This window comes from Xiphias gladius, chromosome 21 (genome assembly GCF_016859285.1).
Source record: "Xiphias gladius isolate SHS-SW01 ecotype Sanya breed wild chromosome 21, ASM1685928v1, whole genome shotgun sequence".
Lineage (NCBI taxonomy): Eukaryota > Metazoa > Chordata > Actinopteri > Istiophoriformes > Xiphiidae > Xiphias > Xiphias gladius.
In genome coordinates this window covers 19,695,369-19,722,587 of record NC_053420.1, presented here as the reverse complement: position 1 = coordinate 19,722,587, position 27,219 = coordinate 19,695,369, and the positions used below count along the sequence as shown (strand labels likewise).

The 27,219-nt window shown below is 39.9% G+C and overlaps 3 protein-coding genes across 5 annotated transcripts; 2 read left to right on the top strand and 1 right to left on the bottom strand.

Annotated features, from left to right (window-relative positions):
- Positions 1–3,043: 3,043 nt before the first annotated feature.
- Positions 3,044–10,629, top strand: stx16 (syntaxin 16). 3 transcript variants are annotated; one of them, XM_040158955.1, is made up of 9 exons: positions 3,044–3,429; positions 6,474–6,485; positions 6,600–6,707; positions 6,916–7,056; positions 7,339–7,501; positions 7,666–7,754; positions 8,162–8,305; positions 8,625–8,705; positions 9,075–10,629. In XM_040158955.1, exons 1-9 carry the CDS (start codon positions 3,349–3,351, stop codon positions 9,174–9,176), a joined length of 921 nt encoding a protein of 306 aa, XP_040014889.1. In that variant the 5' UTR covers positions 3,044–3,348; the 3' UTR covers positions 9,177–10,629. The 3 variants fall into 3 exon arrangements, with proteins under 3 accessions (XP_040014889.1, XP_040014887.1, XP_040014890.1); XM_040158953.1 differs by having other exon boundaries at positions 3,044–3,474; XM_040158956.1 differs by lacking the exon at positions 6,474–6,485.
- Positions 10,630–11,464: 835 nt separating this feature from the next.
- On the top strand, positions 11,465–13,417 carry LOC120807206 (EEF1A lysine methyltransferase 3-like). Its single transcript, XM_040158967.1, has 3 exons — positions 11,465–11,848; positions 11,957–12,068; positions 12,551–13,417. The coding sequence occupies exons 1-3, from the start codon at positions 11,687–11,689 to the stop codon at positions 12,946–12,948; spliced, it is 672 nt and encodes a 223-aa protein (XP_040014901.1). The 5' UTR covers positions 11,465–11,686; the 3' UTR covers positions 12,949–13,417.
- A 7,493-nt stretch (positions 13,418–20,910) lies between these two features.
- cnpy2 (canopy FGF signaling regulator 2) lies at positions 20,911–25,716 on the bottom strand. Its single transcript, XM_040158966.1, has 6 exons — positions 25,538–25,716; positions 25,230–25,336; positions 25,041–25,156; positions 23,770–23,967; positions 23,509–23,605; positions 20,911–23,359 (listed from the first exon to the last, which is right to left on the bottom strand). The coding sequence occupies exons 1-6, from the start codon at positions 25,699–25,701 to the stop codon at positions 23,316–23,318; spliced, it is 726 nt and encodes a 241-aa protein (XP_040014900.1). The 5' UTR covers positions 25,702–25,716; the 3' UTR covers positions 20,911–23,315.
- Positions 25,717–27,219: the final 1,503 nt, after the last annotated feature.

The window sequence follows — 27,219 nt, the reverse complement described above, 5'->3', positions numbered from 1 at the left end:
TGCTAAATTTTTAACTATATCATTAATCTGTAACAATGTGTCATATTTTATGAGCTGATTGTATGTTTTGTATGTAAAATCTTCATCAGCAAGGCAACTAGTAACTAAACCTGTCAAATAGATGTAGAGGAGCAAAAACTACAATGTTTCCCTCTGAAATGTAGTGGAATAGAGGAATACAGTAACATGAAATGGAAATACTCAAGTAAAGTGCCTCAAAACTATATTTGAGTATAGTACTTCAATAAATGTACTTACTTATGTTCTACAACGCACATTGTTATTATTTCTTATACACTTACAGAAAGCCTGAGCTTCAAAAAGCACCCCTTCAGCCGGTCACCTTACGTGTTACATGCAGGATTGACAAACCAGGATTATCAGTTGACTGTTGAGATCATGTAAAGTGAGAAGGTGAGACTTACATTCCATGTAATGCTGCAGCTGGATGAAATCCACAGGAGTCAGAGACCCTTCAGTATCATCAGAGGAGGCCATGCCGATCAGCTGAGTGAGCAAGGAGAGCACAGAATGAGAGGAGAGCCACAGCAGGAGCGACAGGGACAAAGACATTGCCAGACCGCAGCGCTACCCTTGAGAGAGGTTGCAGACACAAGGGGGTAGTCTTTCGTATAATACGTCTCGGGCTATCCAGTGCTGGCAGTGACTCTCACATGAACTGGTTTGCCTCCATTCCTTGGATTGCACACACCAGAAGCAAAGTCGGAAACTCCGGTGGTAATGGACACCGATCACCCGCGGACTGTCTGGCTTCAGACAGTCCGCGGCTTCTCTGACAACTGAGGAATCCCAGGATTCACCGGGGAAGATTTGACCTACTGTACCGCGAGTACGGCAAATGTTCACCTGCAGAGGATTATTGCCACCCTTAAAATCATGGGGATGGGTCAAAGGTTTGCCCACAGTCTCCCCAGAAGGACCTATGACTTTTACCATAACAGGCTGTATGTTACGGAGCCTCAGCCTCCTAGGATGAACAATTTACTGTCACCAGCAGGTTATTTAAGGTTATTGGACAGATATTGATTGCGCAGGTAATATGTAATATCCCGGCATCTTAATCAGCACCGCGCTGTACCACTCAGAGTCCGGCAAAGCCATTCACAAAATTAACAATTAAGTTTAAAAGGCGTGTCCATCAGACAGGATTATAATTTCAGGCCAGATGGACTGACAGGCACTTTTTTTCTTTCTTTATTCTGCTGCCTAAGTGCTGCACAGGTGTTTTATTCGCCCAGACGGGATGAGGAGGGAAGCTGAACCCTCCAAGACTCCTTACCTCGTCTCCCTCTCGTCAGACTTCGGCAGGGGTCGACAAAAACGGTCCCAAACGCGGAGCTCCAGTACGCGCGGAACTTTGATATGCTGGTTGACTGCAGCCGGCACTTGTGAGAAGATGTGCGCCGGGGTATTAGCGGATGTAGGGGATTAAGGACGGGCGGAGGAGGAGCTCTCGGCCACATAATCACCGCCTCGCGCTTGCACGCACACAAACGCGCGATCCACACGCACGGGCACGGACTTTGGTCTGATCCGCTGTACCCGTCCCAACAAGTTAACGCATTTTCTAAATGCTGAGGCTTTACGCCCGAAAATCGGACTGAGGTGCAGGCTCCCTGGTCTCCAGCTCCGACAGCAGTGAATGAGCAGAGGTGAATGGACGAAATGCTCCAAATGAATTCAGGATCTGGCTGCTGCGGAACAGCTGCGCGGACTGGGCCTGACAGTTCAAGGAATAAACAGTGAAACAAACTGTGCCATTTAAAAAAAAAAAAAAAAAAAATAGTTTTGCAGTTTACAAGTGACAGTAAATTTGGCTCTTCGCCTAATCAAGGCATGTCTGCCAAAACCGAAACAGGCTCAAAGTGGGACATAAAGGCAAAGTGTGAGCTCGTCTTGTTTCATCACGGAGGCTGAGGTGCAGCAAGGTCAAAAAGGAGATTTTACCGGTTGGCAGGTCCAAAGTCTTCTGTTGTGGCAATGAGTGACACCGTGGGTACTGGTCTGGTATTAAGTAATTACAGGTGCAGACAACTGAAAGCAAAGAGTTGACCATAATAATAATAATAATAATAATAATAATAATAATAATAACTTTATTGTCCATTATTAGCCAAATTTCCAAACCAATCTTTGTTGTGGCTCACAACATTAGAACACACACACAGTACACACATAGTAATAACATACACACAGGGGTAAAAGGAATGTGATGCGTGGAGTCCTCTGAATATCTTTGTCCAACTAGAGGACCAACAGATAATTTACTGTCTGCCATTGAAGACAGATTTTTTTGTGTCCTATTGCCTTTCCTAGAGCATTTGAAATATTGTATTTCCCATGTGTAATGTCCAAAAACCACCTGTGGCTAGTTAGATGGTGCATTGACTTATAAGTCAATAAATAAATAAGCAACATTTACTGTACATGTAAATGTATCACATATCTAATGCTGTTTTCCAGTGTGATAAACAACAAGTGCCTATTTGTTACATTCAACATGCGGAACATCTGGAAAGGTCACCTGCACCTATATGTCATGTCAACTCATCACACCAACTGTTCGAAAGCCACATGTAGGTATATGTGTGAAACTGTGATCCACATTTGAAAAATGTTTCACATGTTTTTCCCTGTAAGTTTACAAAACATGGTTTGACTAAAAAAATCCTAATTCAAGGTCCACTTACTTCAGTAGCTGTTTCTTGACCTTTCGACTGTACATACCGTTTCATACAGTGTGTGTTAGTAATAATCAGACCTTAAGTGGGATTGTTTTGTCCAACTATAGGATAAAATGCATTTTGATGCTTTACTTTTAAGTCATGGTTGAAAGTTTAACAGCTGCTGAGCTCATATGTAAACAGATTAGATTTGGATTTTAGTGTTATTAAAGAAGACAGATCACCGTCTATTTGCTGGCAGTAGGTGGCGGTAATGCGCGTCAGTGAGCGATGACAGCCGCAGTCAATGAGTAGAAGAAGAAGCAGTTGACGCAGGTGTTTACGTTTTCCTACTTCCGGGGCTGCTCAGAGTGGAGTAACGTTCTCCAATCTGACGTTAAACCCAGACTTTAAGAGGACACGCGCGGTCATGTTTCATATTTTTAAATTAAGTATTAGAGATGCTTAGCAGATGAATATGCTCGAGGTCGTTTGCCGTCCGCTGTAGGCGCTGTTTCGCGAGTTTTCCCTCATCATTTGTCTCAAGCAAAGCTAAAGCTAGCGGTGCGTTAGCAGCGGCTCAGAGGCTGTGGGCATAATTTAATAAATCATCGCCTGATCCGCACTTTGTCCAGAGTTAACTTAGATATCAAGCAAGGCAGTAATGGCCACTAGGCGTCTGACCGATGCCTTCTTGTTAATGCGGAACAATGCAATCCAAAACCGGCAGATATTGGCTGAGCAAGTGAGTACATACGACCCCCGTCTGAGTACACGTAGCAATGCTGCGGTGAGTGGTCTGCATCGTTTTGACATTTTACTGTGTGTTTGCATGTAGCCAGTCACTGAGATGTGTTAGCTAGGTGCAGCTGTGTGCCAGCGTGCTAGTTATTCTTCACCACCGGAAGTGTTTGTGTGCCCCGTCATGTCACCTCAGGACCTCAGGACTGACGGAGGTGATGGAGGAGTAGGAGTAGGAGTAGGAGTAGGAGGGGAGTGCATCCACATTGTCATATTTTCAATGTCTTCATTTAATGTAGGAATAACATTAGTTAAATATTAGTCTGCGCCGTTTTCATGTCTTAGTAATGAGAATAGAGGGGTCAGTGTATATTGGGTGGGGTTTGTGGAAGTTATAGCATGTTTTTTTTAATGTTCATATGATGCTCCTCAATCCTAAAAAAAAAAAAATGTTTTGTGTTTTGATCTAGCCTAGCTCAAATTGTGGCTGTGACTTGTAATTGATTGTTCCTCTGGAATAGAAATGGGCAATGTGGATAAAATATTCTACCACAATATATGCAATTATGTATTGTGGCAATGATATGTATGGTTATGTAGTAAAATGTTCTGGAAAATCAGTTGAAATCATTTCTGGTTAGGATTGATTGACAGGAATGCCTGGTATTGGATAATTAAATTCCTGAAAAATGGCAGTACTTTGCTACATCAATGTAAGAAACATACAGTATAAAAATGCATTTCCAGTCCTGCTCATTGACTTGCAGCACAGTGGTTTAACAGCCTTTCTCCCTGGAAATTCTTAAGCTGACCTGGTAAAGCCACCCAGATCCTGATGCAAATCACTCTGTGATTATTTTAGTTAGTAGATAAAGACCTAAACAGTAGTCACACTCATTACATTAAGACATTTACTGACATTTCTTCTCGTTTTACCTGAAGTCTTATTTTTGTATTTGATAAAAGGGTATTATTGATGATGTTAGCAGAAGGAGTCTTTTTTCAGGCGAGGTGGCCCACCTCCCACTTTCATGCACTCTGGGAAATTCTGCCCAATAAATCCAAAGGAAAATGGAAAAAGGCTGAATTAGACACCTGATAAGAACTGCTTGTCATTCAGAATTACACTAGAAGTCATCAGTTATCAAGAACAGCCTTCATTTTCCCTCACTTCCCAATTCTTCTGTGGCAAAGATACTACATATTATTCTTAACATTATCAGCTTGCCCAATGTCAACTAAAACTCCATTTTGTTCAATTTTGTGAAACTACCAAACGCAGTTCCTTCCCAGCTCCTTTTCGATAGATTTTACAGCTCTCGAGAAGTGTTTGCGCTATAGCTTAATGCTGTGTATGACAGAATGTACTCAAGTGCTGTGCTGGGTTTTACCTCAGGACCATCAGGAACAACAACTACAAGTAGGCTCAGGGTAAGAGAAACTGGTAGTGGTGCTGTGGCCTGGTACTCCAGAGCTGGGAACATTTTGTGAAAGTTGATTTATACTTGTTCATGCAGCTGCTGTGTTCTTGCAAATTAATTGCTCGTACGCTGCCTGTCTTTTCTCCTACTGAGAGAAAAAAAATGCTACCTGTTCATTTCTCAGTCGATCCCCTTCATTTTTCCTCCAGAACAACAGCAGTCATCATGGACCAGCCCAGCAATTTGGCTTTGGATAGTTAGACTCCCTGAGCTCATGGGATGATATAACCGTTGCATCCTGTTTTTTATCTTCGGCTCTATGTACATCATCATTTCACATTAAAAAAAAAAAAAAACTGCTTTTGCTCTTTGTTAGCTTTGCCATTGATATTTATATAACCACATTTTAGAGCAGTAGTTTGCTTTTTGCCCAACAGGTCTCCATCATGTTGCATAGTAGGTTATTAGCTGTCAGTGTCCTTAAGTAAATTCTTAAAAGCATGTTGAAGAATAGGGAAGGAAATTTGAACAGATCCTGCAATAGAGCCACCCTTCCCTCCGGTCCTTAATGGACATTTAAGCACACTGTTCCAACCACATTGTGTGTTATGTAGCTCAAATGGAAATAAGTAGATGTTAAAGGGTAATGTAATAAAATTATGCGTTTAGTCTAATATCATTTTTGTCTTGTAGTGTTCAGTGTATGTTTGGTCCCATTGTCCTCGTCATCCATATATGTTGTTCATTTAAATGTCTCTGCGCTCTCCACCAAAGTCACAGAGAAAATCATTGGTACGTTAATCGGCAAAGAAAATTCTGAGTCTGAATTGGAAATGAATTACTTCTGTATTTTTAGAGCAGTCAGCCACAGTCTGAGCTATCAAAGTGAAAACTTAAAATATTTGTCACGTGTTTTTTGCTCCAAGTCGCTTTGTTGTCCATCACTATGCCACTTTCATTTCATTTCACAGTAGACAATGACTCAACTAAACCTACTTTGTTTGCCATTAGAAGATACACATTCAGCTTACTGAAGCTGCTGTATAATCAGGTTTAAAATAACTGACTTTGCCAGAAAGCAGCAGGGCCTTTGCCAGATAAAACAAGACACAAAGGGGAGACATTATTTTCCAAAACAAGTCAAATCTGTAAGGTTTTAGTGACCAATCAGTTACATGATTTTAGCATTTTCTATTACTTATTAGCCTCTCACCTCAGATGATCTAGAAGCTCAACCATTTCTGCTGTCTTTATTCTTACTGTCTTTTACATTTAATGATTTGTTTAAAGTGGAGTTATTTTGTTATTAGTCTCTGGATATTTTATGATTCCATTTGGCATTCACACTCTATTTTTCCAATTTTGTACATACTAAAAATCTCAGGACAAATGTAAATGAAGGGAAAATAGCTAGAAATTAAACAGCCAGACTTTTTGCATGTCTGCCATTTATATTAATCATTTTTGTCTCAAAGTAATTATATTGGTGGTGGGAGTGGATGCCCCTGCACCTTTTTGGTATTCACTGCTGATTTTCCAGGGCTCACTTTCTCTTACTTCTGTCTTTCTCTCCTTTTTTTTGTTCTGTATTGGATGGAACCACTCTGCTCTCTGCCAATCACATTAGGAGCTTGATGAGGTACCGTTGTTTCCCTTTATGCTAGAGTTTGATTAATATAATGGTGCACCATCATCATCATGTTGGATTATTATATGAAATGTTTTAATAGGATTATTTGTCTGTGTTTTTTAGTTGGCTGATGATCGAATGGCCCTGGTGTCAGGAATTAGTCTGGACCCTGAAGCTGCCATTGGAGTCACCAAGAAACTGCACCCCAAATGGATAGAGGGAGTTGATGAGGTAAACATTTAAATCGGAAATGAGATATATGTAGATACATCTGTGTGCATTGTGAACTATGATAACATTTGTGAAAAGAAATAAGCAGTAAACACACACATACACTTAGCCATTAAAAGTCTTCAAATCAAACCAGTCATTCCTCCAGTAGTTTGTGTACAAAATGAAGTCTTTACTTGGTTGTGAACTGTGAATCTTTGCCCTTCAGATCCAATATGAAATCACACGAGTTCGGCAGAAGATGAAGGAACTGGCCTTACTTCATGACAAGCATATGAATCGTCCGACACTGGACGACAGTAGTGAAGAAGAGCATGCCATAGAAATCACTACCCAGGAGATCACACAGGTACTTTCATTATACAGTTTAGTATTTGAGATATTGCACATTTTTTTAGATCTTAAAAGTATACACCTTTTTAAGCTTTTCGCAATTGGAAACACTTTTTTTTCTCAATCATTTTTAATTTGCAGATGTTTCTACTTGAGAACAACTCATTAGAGCATGATATAGAATTGATCTTCTATCCTCCGGTTGTTTTTGGGACTGACGTCTGTATTTAATGTTAAAGAATTTGAAATTAAACTTTTGTCCATTTCTGCTTGCTCAATTATTTTGTGTTCACTGCAGATGTTTCACCGATGCCAGCGAGCTGTGACAGGTTTGCAGTCTCGCTGTGGCCACTGCACCGAGCAGGAGGAGAGACTATTGAGAAACGTGGTGTCGTCTCTGGCACAGAGTCTGCAGGAGCTGTCCACCAATTTCAGGCACACACAGTCCGGCTACCTAAAGCGTAAGATCTACACTGTAGCTGGTCTTGGTCTTGTTAAATTCTCATTCCTTACTGTCTCTACTCACATATTTGAACTGTTGTCAGGGTCATCTCTTATCATATCTCTTTCATCTTCATGTTGTTTTAAAGCCATCTAAGCATTGTGCAATTGTTTTGGCTACCAGGTATGAAGAATCGTGAGGAGAGATCAAAACACTTTTTTGACTCAGGACCCTTAATGGAGGAGGATGAAGATTTAGCTCTATATGACAAGGTGGGTGGCTTCTGTGGCTTTCTTCATTTGTGCCATGTATACACAGTACAATAAAAGCAGAAATATTAGCTATTATCATAATGATCAATACAAAAAAGATTTTTTTTTTGTATATTTCTTTCAGAATTTGGCCACACACTCACTCAATGATTCTACTATTTTCTGTTGTGTACAAATTTAAATTTAGCGATTGTACTTATATTTCACGTTGGTTTTTGTCACCTTTTACTTATCCTACTATAAGATGCGAAATGGCCTCAACAAGCACAGTGAATGTCTGGGAGAATAAAAGTAACATTTTAATCTTTATTTTTTAAATTCTAACACTCAGGTGGTGCTGCATTTGGAATATCAATTGTATTACTCTAAAATCACCTAATTTTATTCTTTCCTTTCTTTTCTTGCAGGGCTTCACAGACGACCAGCTGATGCTGGTGGAGCAGAACACAGTTATGGTGGAAGAACGAGAGCGGGAGATCCGACAAATAGTGCAGTCCATCTCAGATCTGAATGAGATTTTCCGGGATTTAGCTGGAATGGTGGTTGAACAGGTATTCGAACAACAACGAGATTCTGATGCAGAATTAAATAACGGTCCATTCACCAAAAGATACTATAGAAAGAAATTGTTGTCTGTAGTTGTTAGCAAGATTTCTAAATGACTTCTGAAATATAGAGCATCCAGGATAGTAACATATTTCATTTAATCTTTGGTATTTTTTCATTAGCAAAGTGAAAATCGGAAAGTGTTTTGCAGTGTTACACTAGACAGCTAATACATTTTAAAGAAAATCTCAAAAATAAATAAACTACAACTAAAATAATTAATGGAAAATATCGTCCACTAATATCATCCCGTTTCTCTTAAAGGGCACTGTTCTCGACCGAATCGACTTCAATGTGGAGCAGGCTTGTGTTAAAACAGAAGATGGATTAAAGCAGTTACAAAAGGTAAACACAAGATGCTCTTGTCTGTATGTAACGGTGTTTTTTACCTGCCAGTTTGACTTTGTTTGGTTTGGTGAGTTTAACCTTCTTTTTAATCACAAATGTACAGTGCAGGTTGCTGTTAAAGAGTGGATATATCTAATGGGCAATTTTAGATATGATAATGAACGTTAACAACCACATGGGGAAAATAAAGCAACTTTCAGCAAGCTAAAGACATTACAATTGTTGTTATATCAGTGTGTAATTTACCACATCTACAAACCTTTGCAGTTAAATACATAAATCATTGCATACTGGTAATCCTTACATGAAACCGAAAGCACCTGAAATATGATATTTGACTTTTTGTTTTTTTAACTTTCTTTGCAGGCGGAACAATATCAGAAGAAAAACAGAAAGATGCTGGTCATTTTGATCCTGTTTGTCATAGTCATTGTTCTAATTATTATTCTTTTTGGAACAAAGTTTTAGTCATGCATTCCTCTGGCGTTAGTTTTCTGTGTGGGTGTTTATTGTGCATCTGTGTGGACTTGCACTTGGTCTTGGTTCTACTCAAAACAAAGCTGAATGCCTTTCATATCCACCAGGAGACGACGAGAAGAATTCCATGTCTCTTTGCAGGTGCACTTTGGGCTATGTTGGGATATTTTGTGGTCCATTTTAATGAAAGAAACAATCAAGAATCTGTTTGAGCTGTGGCTATTTTATCAAGTGACCCGCATCTAAATCGCTCCAAGACTCTTTGACGGATGTATGTCAAACCCAACCATGTTGACATATCTGTGTCTTAACAGAAAAAAAAAAGAAAAGAAAAAAAAAGCACTTTGTGGTGTATAAGAATGATGCCGATGTTAAATTTCTAAGGCAAGGAGTTCTCTACTTGAACTGAAAGCTCGAATTGTGACATTTGTTGTGTGAAGATGCATCGTGTCTGTTCAATATCACTGCAAACATCTTGTTTCTGTGAGTGGAATGCGACAAGAACAAATGTTTTTGAAAGAGAAACATGTAGTACTTCTTCTTTTACTGCAAAATCATTTTCATCCCAACATTAAATTTATGTACTGGCTCAGTATTTTATCTTACCTTTGTATTAGGGCAGTACCAGATATGATTTAGAATAGTTATTCAGTACCAAAAATATTCCTTTGGTTTTAAGGAACACCAGATTTTTTTTTTTTTTTTTAAATCCCTTTACCCTCAACTTTAATAATAACATTGAGGTAATCCTGTAATTTTAAGATCATACCTGTGTCACACCTGCTGTACTTGGCATTAGGTGCTCATTTTAAAACAGTTGATTGTTTTTTTTTTTTTCTTCATGGTCCTTGCATTAAGTGCTACCTTTTTAAAACTCTTGCAGTTTGCACATATTGAGGCCTGAGAGGAGGGGGGGGGGGGGTGTATGGATGTAATACTACTGTCATATGTATGATGAAAAAAATTATTTATTTTTTAATAACTTCAAATAATTCAGAGCTTCAGAGGTGTTCTGCTTTAGGCAGAATTAATGTATTACTGTATATTGAGTCAAGTGTATCTGAATTCTGAACCCAATAGTTATTGTCCATCCCACTGAGGAAACTGTGATGTAGTTTAACACAAGCAGATGTATAAAGACAGCATTATGAGGTTGTTTTTGTTTTTTCTTTTCAGATTGGACACATTACATTTTAGTTGGCCTTGTTTGGAAATTATTCATGTTTTTGTGTTGCATAAAGCCTGATAAGATGAAATGATAAAGAGCTTTATCCGACATATCTGTATGCTACACTTTATACACCTCTTAAATCATCTTTGTCATTGATGTGAAGTTGTGTGTGAGAAAAAATGGTTATGTCCTAGTGGTACTCCACTTAAGTTTTGTTTTTCAAAACAAAATGGGTGAGGAGACGGCACCTTTTTTTTTTTTTTTGTATAAATAAACCTGGAACATCATGGTGTTTTGTGTTTTTTGAACTGCAGCATTGAGTAGCAGGTGGTTTTCCCCAACAAACTCACCACATATATGGTGACATATAATATCAGACATATCAACCCTTCGGCTGTAAAACATGGGGTTTATCACCTGCAAGTCACTTTCTGGACAGAGCTAGAACAGAGGAAAAAACTGGAAAAAGGTTAATTAATGGACTAGACATGTTATCAAGTATTTTGATATGGAGGATGGTGATAAATATTTGTTATTTTTCAAGCAAAAATGTGAAACAACTGATGATTGTTGCTTCTAAATTGTGAGCAACTACTCGTTCTCTATTTTTATAGAACTGTTACTCGAATATCTTGGTTTTTGACTGTTGGTTTAACAAGACAAGCATTTTGAAAACATCACCTTGGCCTTAAGGAAATTGTAATAGGCATTTTCCATATAACCTTACGTTTAATTACACTGTAATAATTAACTGTTGCGGGTGATGGACAGTGCTGCTCAGGAAAATCAATTTTAGGGTATCTGACAGGTTCTCTGACCCGGAAGCTATGTCTGGGTGTGTTACGTTTCAAATTAAAAGCCTCGTACAACCATATATTTGCAAGACTTGTAAATAATAAATATTATTTAAGTTAATAGTAAAGTAAGACATTGTAATTCATAGCTCTCTCTCTCTCGTTCTCTCTTTATACTGAGAGCAGGCTGAAACTACAAAGCCGAAACAGAACCCGAGCTAAATAGCTAGCTGGGTTAAATAAACCTACAGCCAATTAAACACACAACGCTCAGAAACGACAAAACTGGAAAACAACATAGCATTTCAAAAGCAAGACCGAAAAAAATTAACAATTAACAAACGTCCTTTTTCTAGTCGTCTCGCGGCGACCTCGCACAAGCGTGTTACATTCCTCGTCTGACTTATCGCTGTTTATCAAACTGACATGCTAGTTGGCGATAATGTTATCTGACCCGGAAGACGACCAGCCGACGTAAACACAGCAAGCTTTACAGAGTAAATGCGATAATTAACCGATTTTATTCACTACCAGCCATGACATGTGTCGGGGACGAAGACGACCCTTTTCCCGTGGACGACTGTCTGTTTGCCGAGACATTTTCTCAAGAAAACCTGTACAATTTGGTCGGTGAGGAGCTGAAGATAAGACAGGTGTTCGGGGCCAACCTCGGCGTGGCCGCGCCGGTCTGGGAAGCTGTAAGGGCATTCGGCGTCAGTTAGTCACTCGCTATTTAAGTGTAGAAATGTTATAACCAAGTTTGAGTCTTGTGTTATGATAGTGGATGTGTATTTGTCTGTACACAGGCGTTACACTTGTGCCGTTACTTCGAGGAGCAGTCCGTGGAGCTGGGGGGAAAGCGCGTCATAGAGCTGGGAGCGGGGACCGGGGTGGTCGGCATTTTGGCAGCACGCCTCGGTATGCCGTGTGCTCTGGACTACATTCACGTTAATGGTTTGAAGTGACATTGTGAGATCCTCCCGAACCCTCCCTGCCTGGCTGTGTGTGCAAATGAGAAGTTCTTTTCGTATCTTTCGTTCGGCTCCGTTCACTCGCATGTTCCCTCGCACTTGCAACAGTTTGTGGCCCGATCCAGACTCGGTCCTTCAGGCGGATACGGTATGCGGCTCACTGCTGCCTCCATCAGACACACAGCAAACCTGCTCCTGACGTGCCAGTGGTGTGTTGTACATTTACCACAGTGGTCATAATAGCCTGAGATTTTTTTTAATCAAAAAATTATTATTTTTTTTCTAACAAGTTTACTGTACCTGAATACAGATTGTGTATGTATTTGTGTGTATACTCGCAGTGTGTACAACATATCTTTATTTTCCTGCGACCTTCAGGTGAGTATTTCTCCAACAACACATTGGAATCAAATTTTTGTATCCTTTCAGGTGCGGCTGTTACCCTCACAGACCTCCCTGTGGCTCTCCCACAGCTGCAGGCCAACGTCTCAGCTAACATGCCGTCCAGTGGTTGGCCTTCCCATCCTCCCGCTGTCCTCCCACTGTCCTGGGGTGAGGACCACATGAAATTCCCATCTGACTGGGATCTGGTGCTTTGTGCAGATATAATTTACCTCCCAGAGACTTATCCGCTGCTTGTGGAGACACTGACTCATTTGTGCAAGAATGGTGCTGTGGCATATCTCTCGTCCAAGATGCGGAAAGAGCACGGGACTCCAGGTTTCTACGAGGACTGTCTACCAAGCAGATTTAATGTGGAGCTTGTGCATCGTGATGACAAACAAAACATGAATATCTACAGGGCATCTCTAAGAACAGACCAGTGACGACAGGGACAGCTGTCTACAGGCCTGGGACTACGATTTGTGACTGTAGTAACACCAGTTATGGCTCTGGTTTCTTGGGTGCCTTTTGAGAGAATTCTGAAAAAATTAATAAGTAAATGAAAGCAGTGAATGCATTCTGTAAAACAAATCTGTCAGAAAGAGAAGATCAACTGCTGCTGCACAATAAAAGTACAGAGATTCAGATGATACTCACTCTCTTTACTTTTAGTATGTGTTTTATCATGCATGCAGCAATTTGTTATGCTTAATTTGTTTACTCCCAGTGAATTCTCCTTAGAAAGAAAGGATCAAAGGATCATTTTCCTTAGTTGTCCATTGGTTTTGTTTTATTTATATATTTATATGGGTATTACTAAGAGTACTATCATTTACTTAACATATATGTAATATCCTATTCATATTTCATTTTTTACACCAGGGACTGTTTTTACAATACATGTCTTGAATAATGAAATGTGTCCTTTGTCCTTATTAGTTAAGTATTCTGATGATCTGGTAATGCTCTTTAAAATGTGCCTGAAGTTATATTTTCGTAGATTTATAGATTTTGGCTGGGTAATGCCAAAATAACAAAACAATCATCAGTAATTTACTGCTTTATAGAAAATTACTGAGAAATATAGTTCAGTGCTGCATACAATGGGCATGAGCAGTGGAGATCTGTGAAGTTGTTTTTCAGCGAACAGTCAAAGCTGCTCTCCTACAGATACAGGCTGAGGCCTGTTCCTAATCACCTGACTGGAGACTTCAGTTCTTCTATTTATCCCTTGCCTATTTATTCCAAGTTGTCACTGTCAAGCACCATGCAGCTTCACAGACACCATCATTCTGGATGTGTTTATTTAAAGAGGGTCATACAAACTGCAGACATGGTTTTGGAAAGGTGGTTTCCGGTGCCACTTTTAATCTATTTCATCCTACATCCATTTTTTGGGTGTATGGGTAATTAATATTCAACACATTATTTTTTTTATTGAGATATATATAAAACCCAAAACAGAGTTCATCCCATCCCCTCCAACTTTTCTGTCAACATCAACAGATTGTCCTCCCTGCAGCCTGCTGTCTGTACGTACTTCATCCCCTCTCTCCTGCTCTCTGCTGATGTACAGACTTTCTGTTCAGAAAAGGAAAGCCTGTTTGTTACGCTGGAGAGTTTCAAAGAAAGGGAGACAACCCATCCGCTGCCCATCTCTCCCTCTGCTACAATTCAGCCGACAAAACAACAGATCCCTATCTCCATGCAGAGTCTGCCTCGCCATCACGCCCAGCACCTCCCACGAGAGTGTCATGCAACGTGCAGATCAATTTTTCTGTTGATATTCATTAGTATTTGGGTAAAAGTTATGAAAATTTGCTAGGAAGTGGTGGTGATGTTGACCACAGTGCCATTGGGACTGATAAAACTTCCAAAGAACTGAAATTGCCACTTTAAATATTGATTGTGCACTTGGAAAGGATTTGTAGTTTTTCTCATCTCATTTTTGTTCAAAAGTAGTTTGTGCAGCTATGTGAGCATTGACTTAGGTGTATTTCAGGTGTGAAATATTCTATTATCATAATCAGCCTGACAACAAAATTACACTTAATCCCTATACATTAGTCAAAATCTTGTTTATGATTTCATTTGTTCTATATTTATTTTATTAGTTCTTATTTCTAAAAATCTGATCAAAAAATTCCTCTGTGGTATCTGAACTGGGCATGTTGGCTAGATGAGAGGAGGATGGGCTTACAGTGACAGGAAGTGTGTATGTGTGTGTGTGTGTGTGTGTGTGTGCGGGTGGGGTATAGTGGAAGGGGGAATGAAAACCACCACCCTTTTTAACACAAGTCCTGTTTGACTTCATTAGACCTTATCACCTCATGAGCACTAAGGACAATAATCTGAAAACAGCAGCTGAAGGTACGTGTTGTATGTGTGCATCTATCCCTTTATCTATCTATTTACTCATCTATTTATTTAAATACTGTTACATTTTTGATGAAACTTTTTATAAACTTGTTTTTATTTAATAAATTACGTCACATTTACTGTTAAAGAAATACATTCTTTACATCTCTTTTTAGATCTTTTCCTTTTATGAATTTTTTGAACATGCATAAAAAAGTTAAATATATAATCATTTTTTCCATGTTTCAGATCTTTGTATCAGACCAAATGATGGAGTTCTGGCCTGAGTATCAGGGGCAATCACCTCTATATGCCAAATTTGGTACTCTTCCTGGGAGAAATTGTACACATAAGTGAGTTTAGTGCTATGAAAACTGTTTCAGTTCAGTTTCATTTATTGATAATAAAAGATTGGACTTTTTTCAATGCTTGTTTGACAGACTTTATACTCGATTGTTGCCTCCAGTATTGATACTCATCTTGTGACAGAAAGCAATTGCTCGACAAAATGTCAGTTGCACGTGTACTTTGTGCTCTATGCAACCCTTGATTAACTCCAAAATTTACTTGAAAATACAGTATTTGGAATATCTGCAGATGATGGTTCCATGTGACTGTTATCATCTGAACTGCAGATTTTCTATCAACACATTATTTTCAATTATTAAATATCATACAGACAGAGTTAAGTGATACCAGAGCTCTTAAAAGCAACCTCTTGTCATGGAAAGATTTTCTTCAAAAACAGCATATCAAAGTGAGCTGAAATGATATATTTGATACTTTTGAATTAATGTACACCTTTCCCACCATTTTACCCACAGCTATCATGACAGACACCAGGCAACCCATTATCCGTTCTATTATGGAGAGCAGCATGATCAAGGCAGGGAGTCCAGTTACTGGACTTTACCAGGATCAAGAACAGGAGGGGCTCCACAGGACTTCACCAACTGGACGGACCCAGAACTATCTGCCCCAGCTTCTTCCCACTTTCCTTTTATTTTGGACCGTCACACTCAGCAGCATCAGGACGTGGGCGAGTATCAGCCACATGAAGCCAGAGGCAGAGAGTGGATAGCGGCTCAACGAGCAGCGAGGGAATACGAGAGAGGATTTCCAAGGGAGGGATGGCAGAGGAGGTGGGAGCCCTGTAGTCCTGCTCGCTACAACAGGGAAGTGTCTACTAAGAGGAGCGACAGCAGCTATCGAGAGCTGGAGGCTTGGGCAGCTCGGTATAGCCATTCACTTCCGAGGAGGAGACGTATAGAGGCAGAGTTAAGGGGTTCCTCTCAGGGCCTGTTGGAGAGCAGCAAGCCTCCAGAGAGGGACAGCAGGAGTGGGGCAGCTCCTCAGGTGGCAGCACTGCAACAAGCCAGACAATCTGCAGACATCAGAGAATCAGGAGTGTGGGATAGAGGAAGCAGACAGCAAACTCCAACCTATTATCTACCACAAGCTCCTGCCCCTGACACAAGCCACATGTTGGACATTAAAGAAAAGACAGGCTACCAAAGGAGGTTGTTTAGCCAACCCCCTGGCTATATTGCTCCTCCTCCCTATAACAGCCCACATAAAAGCTCAGCTGTAATACACCAATGTGACACCACCTGGGAGCAGGAAGGTAAGAGACAAAGCTACTGGTCGCAACCCATACTCAGAAAGCAGGATGTGTCTGTAAATCTGCAGGATAAGAGGAAGGGAGAGAGAGAGGACTTTACAAAACCAGAAGGGAATAAAACCTGTGCAGAGCTGGATGGACTCAAGCAAAGAGGACTGGTAACAGATGCCTTGCAGGCAGGCAGTCCTATCAGTGTCCAGAAAACACACATGCAGCAGGAGTGTATGTTGTCTCTGCAACATCCACAGACAATACAAGCAGTTCAGAATGCAAAGGCAAATGAGAAAACATCCTCAAAGGTCATTGAAGGAAGGAAGTTCAGATTAAATAAAAAGACAGGTGGGATGACCATATTCTGCCTGGTGTCCCGAATAGCTGGCACCACAGAAACACCATCCTTGCCACTTTGCACTTCCCAAACAAACATTCAAAGCACAGAATTAGGACAGATTTCTAAAGGTCTGAGGGACAGTGGTGACATTTATCAAACACAAAAGCTTGCAGATGAAGTAGACTTCAGAGCACCGGCAGTCACAGAGCAGTCAAATACGTCTGATGCAAAAAATCTCAAAGCCAAACAGAAGGAGACGCCAACCTGGGTAGAAAGTGAGACACTTGGAGATAATCCATCAAACAAAGCAGAGACAGGTGCTGTTTCCCCAGAAAAAAATAATTTAAACAATGCAAATTCTACATCTGGGAGACAAGTTGCACAGTCAGTACAGCCTGTGTCAGTCAAATATCCTTTGTGGAGGCAGCCGAGTTTCACATGCAGGTCTGATACCGAGAGTTCATCCACATTTTTGAAAGCAAGCAGCGAGGAAGGAGAATCACATGGTCCACACAACAAAGAAGAGATTGCTACAGGTGATCCAATCAACGTTGAAGTAAGGAGACAGGACATCGAGAAAGACACACAATCTCAGGACAGTAAGGGTCTACTTGTAATCGACACCACATGTGTTGTTGTCAAAATGGAGCTGCTTCCATCACCAAAGAAAGAGCACGTTCACTATTTAGGCTCCACAACACACACTGAAGACAGTCCACTTGATATTCAATCCAGCTCCTCTCCTGAATCAAATAGTCAGCTGAATCAGGATGTGATTCCGAATGCAGAAACAAACCCTTTGCAGCTAAATGACAGGCCTGAAACTGACCTAGAATCAGATCTTTCGGAGAAAAAGGTACCTGAGGGAGGTGACATCTCATTCCCCTGCATGCCGTCATCTTCCAATTCTGAAAAGGAAACCTTGGAGGAGCGCGCCGAAAGAATCCTAGGTATCCCTCTACACGACTGCGTCACTGAGCAGCAGCCTGAAGATGCAACATCATTCCCTGACCCGTGTGTTGAAAAGCTGGATGAGAAGGTTGAACCTTCTACAATAACAAATTATATTAATGATGCACCTGAACAACTCCCAGAGGACACAACAGAGGAGGAACAGTTACAGAATCACTTAGAAGTTGACCTAACTGAGGATGCCAGGGGTTTGAAAGAGAGTGATGATACTGAGGATCAGGTGAAAAATGAAGCTGGTGAGAATTTTGCAGGACCTCAGGAGCAGGTGTCTAATATGTCCGAAGAGAAAGACACTGACTCCCAACTCGAAAAAGACACCAAAGCATCACAGGAAACTAAAATGGCTGATGATGATCTGCTTGAACCTACTGGTGAAGAGGGAACAACTGAGCAGAGTCCGGAAGAAAATCAGCCTGTTGAAAATGACATCTCCTCTCAAGATCCCTCTCAGTGTTTCAGTCCACCCAAAGACCTCCCTAATTTGTCTTTGCTTTCACACTCCAACCTTCCTGCTCTCTCATATATCTCACAGTTGAACACAGAAGGAGGTCTTGATCCCCAGTTGGCTGCACTGGATACAGCTGAAAACCTCGCTCCCCATCCCGAAAACTCACCTCTTCCTTACACATCATCACAGCAACTGCCATCTCCTCCTCCCCCTGGATCTAATGAATCTTCCCCAAGCGCCACTCCCAATACACATCATTCCTCAAGCCCTCTTCCTCCTCTTGATTTAATAGATCAAACCGCAGAAACGATGTCTGGCATTGAGGATAAGGATGAGGAGGGTGAAACATCACAGCTAATAATCAATGAGATCACTGACGCCTTTGAGGCCCTTGAGGACCAGGAGGTGGTGTCAAAGCATCAATTTGAATATGAACAACCAGACAATGCTGCTTGTGTAGAAGAGAGAAACTTCATGGATGAGCAAAAAACAAAAGAAGAAGATAGGGATCCTACAGACCTATTGGAACAGACTCTTGAAATATCCAAAGAAAGTGCTACAGATGTCAACATTTTGCAGCAACAACTTAAATGTGTCCAAGCAGAGGATGTTACTTGTGTAAAAGAAAGTTATATGATTGAAGAGCAACTACAACAAGAAGCCAATAAGGATTCCACAGATCTTTTGGAAACAACAATATCCCAAGAAAACGTAACTGACAGTCAAATTCAAGTAGAGGTCAAAATTTTGCCTCAACAATTTGATAATGGTGAAGAAGTGGATACTTCCAATGTAAATGAGAGTTCTGTGACTGAAGAGCAATCAAAAAAAGAAGCCAGTGGTCTTTTACTACAGACATCTGAAATATCCATAGAAAATGCAACTGACAGTCAAGTAGAAGTCCAAATTTTGCAGCAACAATTTTATTATGGCCAAGAAGAAGATGCTTCTTGTGTAAAGGATAGTTATATGACTGAAGAGCAGTCACAAATAGATGCTAATGAGGATCCTGCAGGTCTTTTGGAACAAACAGTACCCCAAGAAAATGCTACAGACTGTCAAACTCAAATAGAAATTGAAATTTTGCAGGACACCCAACCACAGATTGAACACTCTGACTCTCCTTCTCCCTCACCTTCAGACTCAGACTGCAAGGCGTCTCAATCACCTTTAGATGTGCTCTTGCCCTCCGAGATTCCCTCTCCACCAAATGCAGCACACAAGTCAGTCACGGAGCCCATGTTTCTTCTGGAAAGGGGCTGTACCTCAGCTTTAAATCCTGTCACTGCTGATGCTGATATCCCAGAAACTGTCCCTCCTCCTCTTAAGTTTGACTCTTGTGAGGAATCCCTTCAGTTTTCATCTTCTTTTACCTCTGAATCAGCCCCAAATCTGGCTCCCAGCGCTTGTACTCCCCCTCATGAGGGAGGTGAAGGTGTTTGCCTTGACTTACCCCACAAAGAAGAGCCCCAGTATCCCAAGTCCCTGTGGGATGCAGTAAATCGCATTAGGAAACATACAGCTCCTGACTCTGAGAATGAAGAGGAGGAAGTGAGCGAGATGTCGGATCCAGACAGCATAGGGGAGGACTTGGTTTGCCCAGATGTGGTATTAAACATGAACTCTGAGAGGATAGTCTTTGATGAAGCAGGGCAACGTAAGGTTTCAACAGAAAGTGTTGAGGATGTAGAGCAGGATCTATGTCATGAAGAGCCAAGTGGAGCTGCTGAAGAAGACACACTGTCCTGCAGCAGCACCAGCAGCCGCAGCTCTGGAGACACTGTTATAATAGCAGAAGAAGGCGAGATTGAGGAAACGCCACCTAATGCTGTGAAAGAAAGCAAGACAGAGACCGGTGAGGAGTTTTCCACGGCTGAAGGAGAGCATTATTGCTCTGGGGAAGTAAAAGATGAGACTGCAGCTAAGGAAGTGGGAGAGGATGAGCTAGACGAGGGAGACACAAAAGAGTTTTGCCTGAATGAGGAGTGCAAAGTTGAAGTGGAGACTAGAACAGCTGAGGTCATGGAACTGACGGAAATGGAGCAAAAAGAAAAAGAAGAGGAGGGTTTCACACCCTCAGAGGTCGCTGGGGTGTCGGATGAAGTCATAAATTCAGATTGTACAACTGTTGGGGAAGGAAAGTGAGTCTGTAACATATGAGACACAAAACACTGGCCCAATATGTTTATTTAAACATCTAACAAAATTGTAATTTGTTTTTAAATGAAGTATTTTTTTAATGTAATCTTCTAGTTTTTATTTTTGTTGGCTCATTGGTGATGCATTTACTGTTATAGAAATGTAGGAATTTGACAGTAGGGAAATCTAAAATATTCACAACCAACTATTTATTCTACAAAACTATTCCTGTAAACCAAGTTTTGTCGCAATTTTTCTTCAAATCTAGATTAATATTTATTTGCTATCTCTAGAAAAGTTTTTTTTGTTTTGTTTGTTTTACCATAATATGCAGTTGTGTGATAATGAAAATAAATAGAATAAAAGATTTAATTATTTGGTGTAGTTTCATGGTGTGGTGATGTTTCTGGCAAAAATCAGCTATTATTATGTATTTTAAGTAAATAAAAAATGGAATGCATTAACAAAATTCTGTGGAATGTTTATGTGTCCTAAAATAAACAAAAATGAGTTTAAACAGAGCTTCAAAATGAACCCAACAAGACCTTTTGTAAACTGGAAATCACTTCCTAGTTTTATATTTAATTTCTCATAATATAATCACTCTACATTTCAGTAATTTAATTTCTGTCATCAGTCCATTTTCTGAATACAACTATGACGTAATAAAAAAGGATTGGCTACTTTATGTGTGTCCTCTTAATGAAATTTGTTCTACCACATACTACATTTACACTAAAGATTCTCGGGGAAAAATGTGAAAAATTGTGTAAGTGGCTGATCTTAATGATGTTAAATGGTTATTATCAGACTCTTATTTAATTTTTGTTTTTCTAATAATTTGGATGCTATGTAAAGGCAACTAGAGCAACTAAATCTAATCAACAGGGTTCAGGTGCTTTTTGAGCCTGAAAGTACTTTGCCAACAGAATGGAAGGAAAAATGCATACATACATGATTATCAAAACTGTGTCTCAAAATTTCACAGCAAAAAATGTAAGCTCATTGCCTGTTATAAATATCTGTCAACTTGGTATGTGGTTTATGCACAAAAATCAGAATATACTATATGTAATATTTTAGTGATGCCAAATTATGATTTAAGTAATTTATTGTTAAAGTTGTATGACTTGTAACTTACAAATTAGATGGTAAACTCATGTTGATGTTTTACAAATATATTTCAATTGATTGAAGACACAACAGATGCAGAAAACGTACAAGGTTCACATGAGACGGAAAGTTAATTTTTTCACACACTGTAAAATAAATGATACCAAATATACCTCCTGGCCTTACAACATGAAGATTTTCCAGCTGAGTGTGATTCTTTATCCAGGCCTTAAAGACCAAATTATGGACGACAGTACACTCTAGTAGAAATACATTAGAGTTCAGTTTTACTAGAATAAAGAAAACTAAACTTTAGAACACTCTTTAAATATCATAATAAAAGGGGATTGCAGCTGGTTTTGGTAGTGTTTATTGAAAATAACACTTGTCATTTGCCTGCTCCTGAAGCTAAGACTGACCAACTATCTTATTCTTATTTTATGCTTTTTTGTTTGGTATAAAGATAGTTTTCTTCTCTGGATTTGAAGGGCAACATGGAGAGAAAGCAGATTTTTTTTTTTTACCGGACATAATTACTGTTAATATTAACCCATACTGTTTGCAACATTTCAGACCTTTTACACCTCAATACTTTTTTGTCAGGATTTAATTTTCTTTGAAACCAAAACAGATTCCAGTAGTTCATGTAACACTCTCCGGATGGTGTGTAAATTAATGGACAAAAATAAAAGTCCCGGGGATCGTTTGAAAGTGTTTAGGACACTAGAGGCAACAAAGTCAAATTTGAATTCATAATTTTACAGGAAGCGGTGGGTGAAGTTTTTCAGTACTTAGAATTTCTTTCATTCATTCATTTTATTTTTTGACTTTGCTGCAACTTTCAATGAATATTCAGTTGCCAATATTCTCTAGTGGAAAATGTGTGATCAGTTCGTTAACTGTAATTAATTTCACAACAACAATGACTATACTGAGGTTCTTCTACTAGTGAATAAAAAGGATTGGTCCTTTGAGTAGTGCGATGCTACCTAGGAAACATTTGTTCTGCAAACATTTTCTCATTTGCACTACATTGGAACTAATTCCACTCAAATCTGAAATCATCTTCATTCCTGATCTTACATAATGTACTTTGTAATTTGTGGTCTTTAACTTCCTCTTAACCCAAAAAAAAAAAAAAAAATCAAACAAACAAACAGAACTGTCATCAGTTATTCTTGTGATCATGGACTGTTAAATAAATATTGTTGAGAATTAAAAACTCCCTACTGAAGCTAGAACTGAACGTGTGTAAGTAATTTGGCATCAAATGACACTTGTTTTTTTCAGTTACTAGTGACATCAAAGCAACTCTGCGTAGCTTTGTCAGGCACTGTTTCAGTGTGCATGAATATGGACTTAAGGACCACTTGACCAAATTTCAACCTAATCTCTATGTATTTGTCTTAAATTGGAATTCTTACTGTATATACATCAAATGCTGTAAGAAATCCTGCATCCACTTTGAAGTCTAACTTCATCTTTGCTGTTTCACAGTTTCAGATTTACCTGTTGAAGACAAGACAAGAGCCTTCATATGAGAAACAGAAACCTGAAAAGTGTAATAACTTACACTATATAAACAAGTGACAAGATAGTGCAAAGCGACGTGGCCAAAAAATGGCAAACTGGTCCTTAAATTCTCCATGGTCACAGGAAAAACCCTTTTTGTTTTTAAGGTGGATTTTCTATTGTTTTACAGATTTCAATGATTTGTATACAACTTGTACAACTGCCATGGCGTAAGCCGGTGATAAGTGACACCTGAAAACAGCACCCAGTGTCTCCATTTCAGCTGAGGAGAGACGGCAGCCATGGCGAGGTGATATCAAAGTTCGTCATGGGGCATTTTCAGAGCGTGGTCACAGAGGTCTGCGGAGCGCACAGGACATTAAAATACAGTCACTGCTGTAGATCCACATATCACACGTGTGTAATAGGGTGACGACTCACCATTTAAAAAAAAAAAAAAAAAATTCAACCTCAGTCATGTGCATAACAAAGGTGAGCTGAAAACGTACCTGTCCTCTTGCTGCAGAGTTTGTCTTTAACATTATCGGTCTCATGAGCGAAAAATTCAATGATTTCATCTTCATGCTGCTCAACAATTGTTTCACACTGCAGAAATGAGTGAAAATAAATTGTTTAGGCGGTGGGTTACACACAAATACGCATAATAATTGAAGACTTTTAAAACCCAACGATGGAGAGCTAATACAGTGAATTGTGTCTGTCTTTTGGTACAGTTCATTGTAATTTCTTGAACAGGACGCTGTACTCACTGCAAATTTTAAGCTGGATGTAACTCTTGAATCCAGCGTGGCCTCTGAGAGGTCCATGGCCTCCCCGCTCCGAGATTTGACCCGAACGTAGGACTTCCTATTTGTCGAAGAATCTGTGTGCTCGCCATAGTCCTCCATCCTCTCACACACGCTCTCCATCAGCTCCAGGAGGTTGCCCTCTGAGCGAGCCAGAGGAACCTGGTGGCATCAAAGGTCGTGAAACCCTCCGGATTAAAGGGGGCGTGAGATTTCTCTACATTGTCAACACAGTCAAACCAACATGGACAGGATATTTGGTCTTTATTTTTTGACATTTTCCAATTATATTTTTGTTAAAGAGATACCTCGTCTTTGGTATCACATTTTTATAATGACCTTCCTGATTTAATTTGAGTGATGCCTCTCCCTTGGTTTGCATCAAATCACCAGATATTTTGGTAATGCTTTATTTATCTTCACACATATATTGTGTTTTGTTTTTGATTCTCAACCCTAAAGCTGACATACTGGTATTTGCTGTCAAAGAGGTGAAGAGGTTTTCTTTATTTCTTTTTGGTCTATTTGCATAGTCTCTTGGCTACTATAAATTATGACTCAGCTGACAATAATATTTAACCTGCCTGATTTTTGTCTCTCTAGCGTTGCCAAACCTATCTTCAAATCAGATCCCATTGTAACACTAATCTGACCATATTTATAACTCAATTTTTCACCCAAACACTTAATTTCTATTGTCTACAGTTTATTTACTAAGTAAAAATGTACTTATCACTTCAAATCTCAGCCAAGCTGACATCCACACATTCTCGTCACTTGTAGAAGTGTATTTTAACTACACATTTTACCTCTAATTACTAAGTATTTTTTTCTACAAAATCTTTTTAAATTTCACAAAGTAAGGCAAAGTTCTCAAGTGCATCAGCTGAAAGTTGTGGGAGCAGAAAACAGATCTTTGTCTATATCAAGTACGGTATAAAAAAAAAAAAAGAATATTAAACAAAAAAGAAGCAATGTTTAGCGTTTGACATTCTTTGACACAGATGCTGCAGACACAAGTTTCACTTGGTCACACTGTCATAGGTCCAATTATTGGCAACAGAACAAATTCATTGACTGTGACCAAGGTCAGTGGCACCTAATCTCAGTATGAAAAACAAACAAACCCTGCTTCAAAATTCACGTGAAGTACTACTTCATTGTGTACAGCAGTAGTTAAGCCTACAGAGTGGTTGGACTCAGATTCCTACGTGGCTGTGCTGCTGCAGCCTCACCTCTCTGATGGACTGGCTACCGTCCGGGTTGATCCTGAAGGATCCAGTCTGGATCATTTTCTTTGGATCTATCTGGGAGATGGCCCACTCCATCTCGTCTACCAGAGCCCTGCAGGCTGAGACGACGACACACCGAGATTAGGACTTTTCTGACTTGACAGAGCATGCGGCGGAGATGAAGACACATACCTCCACATTTGATGTCCTGTCCTTGTCTGGCTGCCTGGCCGAAGCCCAGGAGGAGACACAGAACCACGCACGATGCGAGCACAGGAGACGCTGCCCTCATTTTGCACCTGAACACAGATTTCAGCATCACACAAGCTGGCACATCAACCGGCGGAAGAAACAGCCAAGCGACTCAGTGTAAAGTTAGCCGGTAACTCCTCGGGGCCACCGCTAGCTACTGCGGCCATTCTGTCCGACTACCGTAAAGCTGGAGAACGCCGCGGACACAAAAACACCGTGTGTTTGAGCGAACCGCTCGTTCGGCTTACCTGTTTCTGGAAGCCACCTTCACGGTTCTCCGCGACGTTCCATCGCATTCGGTGAAATGTGGTGACGTAGGCAGCGGAGCTGCTGGACAGGATGGGGTCGAGCTCGAGACAGCGCCCCCACGTGGCCGGGAAGATTCTAGCGGTTGCGTTCGGGCCGTTACCATGGAGACCCCTTCAGCAGAGCGCGGGCCACATTTGTTGTTTATGATGCAAGAGGAAATAAAAATTACAAGCTGTCGAATGAAACGAACTGAAGAAGTGTGCAGGTTTTAAGAATCGACGGCTCTGGTAAAATATAACTGGTTTAGTTACCTTATATTTTAAATTAGAAGAAACCAGAGTAACAACAACTACTACTACTACAACAACTACTACTACAAGATTAACCTTCCTTGGGGGCGCCGGGGCAAAGATTTCTTGTTGGCCCCTTATTGAGCCCCATAGTACATGTTCTTTAAGTCTTTTTATTTTTTTAAAGAACATTTTGTGGAGTTTTTGTCTTGAGAGAGACAGGAAACATAGGGAGACAGAGGGGTATGACATGCAGCAAAGGTTCCCAGCCATGAGTCGAATTACGGACGCTGCAGTTATGCAGTATTCACCATCACAATTAGGCCACACCAGTTTTAATAAGTCATTTATGCCAAGCAAAAATGCTAAAAATGTACTGGTACCAGGTTCTCAAATGTGAGTATTTGCTATTATTTGCCAGTTTTCAATCATAGTAAACTCAATATCTTTTGGTTTTTGACTCCTGGACAGAAAAAAAAAAAGAATAATGATGGGCATTTTTCACTATTCTTTGACATTTATACACTGAGGGATCAACTGATTATTTGAAATAATTGTCAATGTATTGATAATGAAAATAATCGTTTCTCTGCTGTACAGTTCTCCTATGATGGAATAACACAACGTTGTATGAAGTTTTCTAGGGTCTAGGGGACCTGGGCAGTTGTGTGCTTGGTAATCCAGCCTTGACTACTAGAAAACGTAATAAAAAGTAGGTGAAACTGAGTTTTGAAGACCAGACTCTCCTCGTGAAGTAATTGCTGGTATTAATTGACAGCCCATCAAAACCCTGCAGATATAGTATCATGCCTGTTTTGTGCTACAGAGGTTAGGTGGGAAAAGCAAAGGTGTTGCTAATAACACGAGGGCTCTGTTATTTACAGTGTCCAAGTAAACCATGACAGTACGCACAAAACCAGGACCCTGAAATTGAGGCAGCTAAATACATTTCAGGCATCATTCATTTTATTATTTACACCTGTGATTTTTTTTCTACTGTGACATGTCAAAATATCTTCCATGAAAAAGGTTTACGAGGTACTTGGTAGGACCTAAAATTAAACGCAGGCCACCAGAATTAATAACCACTACTGAGCAAATTGATACTTATAAAACAAACTTAAACAGATCCAAATTTGAATCCTTCAGAGACAGTAAACTTCAAGGATGGAAGACATGACATAAAAAATAAAACAGTTAACCTCAACATCTCAGTGGTCATATGGGGATAATGAGCAGTATCTAAACTAATTTTAGAGATGTGGCAAAAAAAAATTTAGTAATACAGAAATAACAACATGAAGATTAGGTAATGAGATGCAGAGTGAGGAGCAGCTGAATATAAATAATTGTGCAGCGTTTTTCTCTAAGATTAATAAGACCCGACATAC